An 8,291-nucleotide genomic window follows, 5' to 3' on the forward strand; every position below is an offset into this window, starting at 1 on the left:
CTTACGACCACAATTGAGCTCAAAATTTCTGTTGATAAGTGAGAATTTGTTAAGTGAATTTTGCCCCATCTCTTGCCACCGTTGTTAAGTGAATCACTGCAGTTGATAAGTTAGTAACCTGGTTGTTAAGTGAATCTGATTTTCCCCATTGACTTTGCCTGTTAGAAAGTTGCAAAAAGTGATCACATGACTTGGAGACAGTGCAACGGTCATAGTATGAACCAGTTGCCAAGCGTCTGAATTTTGATCACAGGATCGTGGGGTTGCTACAAAGGTTATAACTGTGAAAAACTGTTATAAGTCACTTTTTTCAGTGCTGTTGTAACTTTGAATGGTCACTAAATGAACTGTTGTAAGTCAAGGATTACTTGTATTGTATTAAATCAAATGAACTTCAATAGTTTTCCATGTAATGAAGTTGATTTGATATTTTAATCTTTTTTGCCTGGCTATGACCTTATCAAAGTTTTTTTCTGTCTAATTTTTAAGGCCCCTTTTAGAATTAAATGTACTGGCAATGCTTGATGGTTTCCTTCTATGGTTTGTGTGTGTCCAGGCAATAGAAGAAGATGGCTTGCAGAAAAATTGCCAAGAGATCGGAACTCACTTGCTCTTAGAGTTTGCAAAGCTGCGGGATATGTTTGAAAGTGTTGGAGATGTTCGTGGTAAAGGACTGATGATTGGGATAGAGATGGTCAAGAATAAGGTACGGACTGCACTTGGGGGGGTGGCGGCTATAGTGCTTGTAAGGTACTTGCGTTGAACTGGAAAGGACAACAATAGTCATCTAGTCCAGTGGTCGCCAACCAGTGGGCCAGGGACCATTGGTGGTCCAGGAGAAAATTTTGGTGGTCCGCAGAGAAATGTCATCCTCAAAGCAATTAATCCAGGCTGCGCGGAAACACAAGGCTGTGCCGACCACATGGCCCACGGGAATACAGGGCTTGCATTGCTTGCACTGCAAACAACACGAGGTAGTGAGGGGAGGGGGGAAAGGGCGGAGGGGGGGGAACTTGCCCCACTCTCCCCACGGGCCTGGCCTGGCCACCAGGCTGCTTCTTTCCGCTTCTTCTGCTTTTGGCTGCACGCAAGGAAAGCAGCAAAAGTCTTTCTGTCTCTCCTCCAAAACTCCTCCAGAAATGAGTCTTTGCGACCCTGCAAGGCATCGTGCTCCAAGAAGCTGCACCGGCATAACAAGTCTCACAAAGACTCATTTCTGGCTGAGTTTGGGGGAGAGAAAGAAAGATTTCTGCTGCTTCTGCTGCTTTCCTTGCATGAAGCCAAAAGTCTCTCTCTCTCTCTCTCACTCTCTCTCCCCCTGAGAATGGAGCTGAAGACGGTATCCTGCAGTCCCAGATAAAGAATGATTGATTAGTAGGAAAACAGGATGGGGAATTTTCCTGCAGACTTTTGGGGGGATTTTCCCAGGGTCTCTGGTCCAGGGGAATTAAAATTATGAGTTTAGTGGTCCCTGAGGTCCAAAAGGTTGGTGACTCCTGATCTAGTAGTAAAATCAATCAACCTGTTTTACAACCGTTATGACATATGGTCATAACAGGCAACTTCCATTAGTCATGTGTCAAGGACTTCCTTGACACGGTGAAGGGATGCGGTGGCTCATTGGCTAAGAAGCTGAGCTTGTCGATCAGAAAGGTCGGCAGTTCAGCGGTTCGAATCCCTAGCGCTGCATAACGGAGTGAGCTCCCGTTACTTGTCCCAGCTTCTGCCAACCTAGCAGTTTGAAAGCACGTAAAAAATGCAAGTAGAAAAATAGGGACCACTTTGGTGGGAAGGTAGCAGGGTTCTGTGCGCCTTCGGTGTTTAGTCATGCCGGCCACGTGACCTAGGAGACGTCTTCGGACAGCGCTGGCTCTATGGCTTTGTAACGCAGATGAGCACCGCCCCCTAGAGCCAGAAACGATTAGCATGTATGTGCAAGAGGAACCTTTACCTTTAAGGACTTCCTATGGAATCTTCTTGCAAACACTACTCACTATGGCAATTACTGAAAAATTAAACTTTGTGTCTTTGTGCACGCGCAGACATTCAAAAGCTATTTTGAGTTCTTAATTGCAGAGTATGCATTCCATCAATATATCAATAAAATACAAAATATAATGTTGGGTATGTCAATATGCAATTCTAAAACCTGTGAAATTGCATGTTAATGTAGCCAACATTACATCTTGTTTGATTAATTGATTAAATCAAGATTCTGCAATTAAAAACTCAAAATATTGCTAGACCAATATTCGAATACAGCTCATCAGTCTGGAACCCACATTACGTATCTGATATTAACACAGTTGAGAAAGTCCAGAAATATTTCATAAGAAGAGTTTTCCACTCCTCTACTCGTTGCAGAATACCTTATACCACCAGACTCGAAATTCTAGACCTAGAAAACCTAGAACTACGCCGCCTTCGGTCCGATCTAAGTATAGTATATAAAATCATACACTGCAATGTCCTACCTGTCAATGAATACTTCAGCTTCAACCATAACAACATTAGAGCAAACAATAGATACAAACTCAAAGTTAATCGCACCAAACTTGATTGCAGGAACTACGACTTCAGCTACAGAGTGGTCAATGTCTGGAATACTCTACCTGACTCTGTGGTTTCTTCCCCAAACCTCAAAAACTTTAACCTTAGACTTTCTACTATTGACCTCACCCCTTTCCTAAGAGGTCTGTAGGGGGTGTGTGCATAAGCGTGCCTATCGTCCCTGTCCTATTGTTTCTTTTATTTTTCTTATATGTATCCATGTATTCATAACTATGTTTTTACTTATACCTATTATCTTGTAACCAATTGACAAACCAAATAAAATAAAATAAAATAAATCTTTTGAATGTCTGCACATGCATAGACTCACAACACAAAAGTGTACTTTTTGTGATTAATGGATATGTATTGTTTTCTTTCATGCTTTCCTTTAAAAAAAAAAAAAAAAAGGTGATTAAACTGAAGTCTAAATTTTCTTCCTAGGAAACTCGTGAGCCACTTCCAGCTGAAGAGATGGACCAGATTTGGGAAGACTGTAAGGATATGGGACTGCTGATTGGCAAAGGAGGAATGTATCTCCAGGTATTGTAAATGTTGAGCCTGTGACCATAGCCAGTTCTTTAGTAGACAGAAGGATGCCTTATGCTGAAGAAAAACTAATGATAGGCATATGATAAAAATACAGTCCTTGACTTACAACCATTCGTTTAGTGAATTTTCAAGGTTATAATGGAACTGAAAAAAGTGAATTATGGCAGTTTTTCACACTTATGACCATTGCAGCATCCCTGTCAGGACTCCATCAGTTACCCCCATTTAAATCATGAGTCTCAAGCCAGACTTCCAAAGTTTAAAGAAGATTTATTAGGAGTAAACATGCCAGCACTGCCTGGGTGTAGCCGACTCTGAGACACATAATTCATTGTAACCCTTGACCCTGGTTTTCCCCCCCACCTCTTGGGTGTATCGTAATTCATATTCACCAATGGGACACATTCATAGCCAAGAGTCATCAATCATGCTCTCCAGTTAGAATTTTGCGCAACAGAAACGGGTCACCTAGAAACTATCTTTGAAAACATCTATGGAATGCAAGCTGCCCACTGCTCCTCCCTCCCTTTCTGTTGGCAACTCTACAAGGACCATAGAAATATTTTACGAGTTGTCAATCCCCATGATCATGTGATCAAAATTTGGACTCTTGAAAATTGGCCTGCATTTATGACGGTTGCAGTGTTCTGGGGGTCACACAATTATCTTTTGACAAGCAAAGTCAATGGAGAAGCTAGATTCACTGAACAATTAACACATGCAGTGATTCCCTTAACAACGGTGGCAAGAAAGTTCGTAAAATGGGGCCCAGAATTCACTTAACAACTGCCTTGCTTAGCCGTGAAAATTTTGGGCTTGATTGTTGTAAGTCAAGGACTACCTTGTAAGGCAACAAGTATTCCTCTGTAGGTATTTCAAAAGGCTGAACTTTGCCAGGTCGATGGATGACACCAAGTAACATTTAGGATGGTAGAGAGCGATTTCAATCTCACCCCAGCTCCAGTGACATCGTCATTCTCATGGTGAGGTCATTGGAGCCGAGGTGAGGTTAAAATTGCTTTTCACCATCCTCATCTTAATGACATAGATGAGGGAATAGAAGGGGAACTTACCAAATTTGCAGATGATACTAAGCTGGCAGGAATAGCTAACACCCAAGAAGATAGGCTCAAGATCCAGATGGATCTTGACAGACTAGAACACTGGGCCGTATCAAACAAAATGAAATTCAATGCAGAGAAAAGTAAAGTCCTACACTTAGGTAAGAAAAACCAAAAGTACACATATAGACTGGGTGAAACCAGGCTCAGTTAGCAGTAACTGTGAGAGGGATCTTGGAGTCTTAGTGGACGATCAGCTGAATAGAGCCAGCAGCAGCCAATAAAGCCAATGCAACCCTAAATTGGATTAACAGAGGGATACAATCGAGGTACTAATACCACTTTATTTAGTAAGACCACACCTGGAGTACTGCATCCAGTTTTGGTCATCACATTATGAAAAAGATATTGAGACTCTAGAAAAAGTACAGAGAAGAGCAACCAGGATGATTAGGGGACTGGAGGCTAAAACATATGAAGAACGGCTGCAGGAACTGGGCTTGACTAGTCTAGTAAAGAGAAGGACCAGGGGAGACATGATAGCAGTCTTCCAATATTTGAGGGGCTGCCAGAGAGAGGAAGGGGTCAAGCTATTTTCTAAAGCACCTGTAGAACAGACAAGGAATAATGGATGGAAACTGAACAAGGAGAGATTCAACCTGGAAATAAGGAGAAACTTCCTGACAGTGAGAACAATCAATCCATGGAACAGTTTGCCCTTGGAAGTTGTGGGAGTTGTGGGAAGGTCTCACTTGAGACCTTCAAGAAGAGATTGGACTCCCATCTCCTACTTGGGCAGGGGGTTGGACTAGATGACCTACAAGGTCCCTTCCAATTCTGATTATCTGTTATCTGTTTATCTGTTAAATCCAGACCTCAAAATAATAAAAAAGGTTTCGCCCAGAGAGGAAAAAGTTTAGCCAGCCCTGATAGAAACAATGCATTACTGTCAAAAAAGGAACACATACAACTGTCTGTGCATGAAACTGCATCTGATATTTGTTTCCAAACCTGCTTGTTTTAGGTATATTAGCCTGTGCATGGTAACATGGGGAGATAAAATGCAGGCAGTTCTCAACTTACAATCATAACTGAGCCCAGAAGTACTGTCATATGTCATGCTGGTCACTGTCACAATGAGCTTTTTTTTTTTTTTTTTTTTTTGCAGAAAACCAGAAATACCAATTTCTGGCAAAAAATATTGTGAATTAGCCTTGCAACCACATGATACTGTAAATGTGGGCTGGTTGCCCAGCACTATAAAATGATTGCATGAGAAGGGAAGGGGCTGGTTGTAGCTTTCTTTTTTTTTTAATTGTACAGCTTGCAAAATAAATTGTAGAGCAGGACCATACCGATGGACCAATAAATTTAGCTTGTGGTAGGCTGGAATTGTTTTAACTTGGTCCATCCCCATCCTTTGCCCCTTAAGCGGCGACTGTACAGTAAGTTGCTCTGTGATTATATCTATGACCAAAACATCTCTACTGATAAATAAGTTTTTTCTCTGTATAATATTTTCCTTTTTTTTTTTTTCTCTTCCCCAAGACATTTAGAATTAAACCTCCAATGTGCATTACTAAGGAAGATGCAGATTTTGCAGTGGCCGTCTTCCAGGAAGCCTTAATAAGACATATGAAAAGAACAGCCGAAATGTAGAACACACCACACACACACACACACACACATTCCTGAGATGCACTGGACTCACTGTGAATAAATCCATGAACCAACACTCATTGCCTGAAGCATTGATTTATTGGAAGGATTATCCTTCTGGGTTCAGTTCCAAGTGGGGAAAAAGACACTGGAAACATGGAAGCTGTTTGGAAGGATGGTTTAATGGTGGACAGGACCACATGGCTTGGAGCTCCAAGGAAGGAAGGGATGATCACATGCTTCAAGGTGAAGGAAAAGAGAAGGACCAAGATGCTGAGAGACCCTTATATACCCTCTGTTGGGCCCCACCCTAGTGTTTCCTGTTCCTGTGCAAGAAATGTATCCCATTGGCTGTCAGATTCCCAGGGGCGGGGGTCTTAGCTAACTTTGTAGGCTTTGTCTGGACCACATGGCTTCACCTGAGTTCCAGGCTTGGTTGAGCTTGCTGGATGATGATGTAATGAAAAGGGCTTTGGGCAATTCCTATAGTTCTACCTGGAGATCTTTGTTATGTAAAATACTCTGGCCCACACCTTAATGGTCCACCCACTAACAAAGGTGAGTTTCTGCTTCTGAGTTTCTACTCTTTTCAGGGGAAATATTCTGCCTTTTTAATATTTCCGAGTATATTTCATTTTTCTAGGAGAGGGGTGGGTGCTAACTTCCTACAGATTCATAATAGTCCATTTTTTTGAGATTAATCCGGATAAGATTACATGCAAAAAGAAGCAGGCTTCCCAGGCTGCAACACCATTTGGCTGTTTTATAACTTGTGCAGCAGCTGGACATAGTGCTTGTAGGTTATTTAGAAAAGCCCAGCCAAGTACATGGGAGTCATCTTTTCTTCCTCTCTCCACATCGGGATTTTTAAATATTTGAGTGCTGGGGATAAGCCTCTGCTGGGGGAAATGGCCAGAAATAGGTTTGAAACACAGCTGAGCAGCAGAATATAAATTCTTTCCAATCCTCTGCCGGAAGGGCACACACTAATTCTGTTGCCATTTCGCTTTGAATTACAGGTGGGAAAGCACATATCCAAATCCTTTCATGTTTTGACAGAATGCAATTTCATAAAGCAAAAATAGAACATGAAACACTGTGTTATGTTGAACATTCAGAAACCCTACTACAAATTTCTGAGGGGCATCTGCACCAGCTAGAACAGAGTGAAGGTTCACGCTGATAAGTGCTTTAACAAATAGACTTAGCATAATATTAAGAGAAAGGAATCTTAATTTTTAGTTCTTGGATCAATTGACACTTGCAAATCTTGCTGTCCAGGTTGAGATGTCTGTGGACATAAAAGTCAGATGAAGTTCCTGCGTTTCCCCAAGTAGATAATTTACACAAGTCTTTTTTTGTTGAAGAACAGAATACAGCAAGAACAAGAGAGCTACAATTTCCCAAATATATTTTACAGCAGTGGTTTTCAATTAATGGTTGAATGAGATTCTGAGTCATCCAGGTCATACTTGTCCCAAAGGTGCTTTTTTCAAGAGGCAACTGGACTTTCTGGTTTGTTTGTTTTTTTCTTTGAAGACATTTCGCTTGTCATCCAAGAAGATTCTACGTCTCTGACTGGATGGTGGGGAATTTGCACCACTCAAGTGACCCTGATGACACAGCTAAACGACCAGCTAAAAGGAGGCAAATGACCAGCTGTCTGCACGGAGTATATAAATCCTTCCATTCCCCACCAGTCAGAGCTGAAGAGGCTTCTTGGATGAGAAGTGAAACGTCTTCAAAGAAAAAACAGTCCAGTTGCCTCCTGAAAAAGCACCTTTGGGTCAGTGATTGAATGTATACCACAGGTGGGGTTTTTAAATTTCATACACAGCATAGGGAAGATATTGGAAGTTTAAACATACAATAACAGAATACCTCTGAAGCACGGGTGTCAAACTTGAGGCCCGTGGACCAAATCCGGCCCGCAGGGTACTTAGATCTGGTCCACAGTGCTGCCCTGGAAACAGTGAAGGACCGGCCCGCGGAGCCTCTGCCAGTGAAAACGGAGCTCTGGAGGGCTGCCATCGCAGCCAAAAATGGAGCTCAGGAGCCCATTTTTGCTGGCAGAGTACTCGGGCTACCACAGGCGCCCCCGACACAAGTGGCCGAGCTGGCCACACCCACCTCGACCCCCCCAGGTGAAGCACAACTTTGATGCAGCCCTCAATAAATCCAGTGTTGGGCTCCATTAGGGATGATAGATGATCTGAGCCCGTCAGCACATTTGCAGGAGCTGTGGCACCCTGCCAACGATAGAAGTTTCCTGGTAATAGCGACAGCTGCAGCATTGGAAAATTATGACGTGCAAATGGGATCTTCGGTTGTCCATAACTTGAAGGGAAACTATCTGTGTTTGATGGATTGTTGGACGTTAATTAGATGATTCTGCCAAAGCCAAACAGAGAGAGAGAACAATAGCTGGATAGGGAAGGAAATAGTGGACTTATGAGATAAACCCGATGA

General features: G+C 42.4%; 1 protein-coding gene across 1 annotated transcript in view; it reads left to right on the plus strand.

Annotated features, from left to right (window-relative positions):
• The window catches only part of AGXT2 (alanine--glyoxylate aminotransferase 2), a 33,924-nt gene extending 28,026 nt beyond the window's left edge, over positions 1-5,898 (plus strand). The window contains exons 12-14 of the mRNA XM_026666393.2: positions 557-706; positions 2,995-3,093; positions 5,712-5,898. Coding sequence (XP_026522178.2) covers positions 557-706; positions 2,995-3,093; positions 5,712-5,822 — 360 coding nt within the window. The 3' untranslated portion in view covers positions 5,823-5,898. The remainder of the gene's footprint in view (positions 1-556; positions 707-2,994; positions 3,094-5,711) is intronic.
• The last annotated feature ends 2,393 nt before the right edge of the window (positions 5,899-8,291 follow it).

This window comes from Notechis scutatus, chromosome 2, assembly GCF_049901735.1.
Source record: "Notechis scutatus isolate UNSWTSFEM ecotype Mainland chromosome 2, rNotScu1.2, whole genome shotgun sequence".
In the NCBI taxonomy this organism is placed as follows: Eukaryota; Metazoa; Chordata; class Lepidosauria; order Squamata; family Elapidae; genus Notechis; species Notechis scutatus.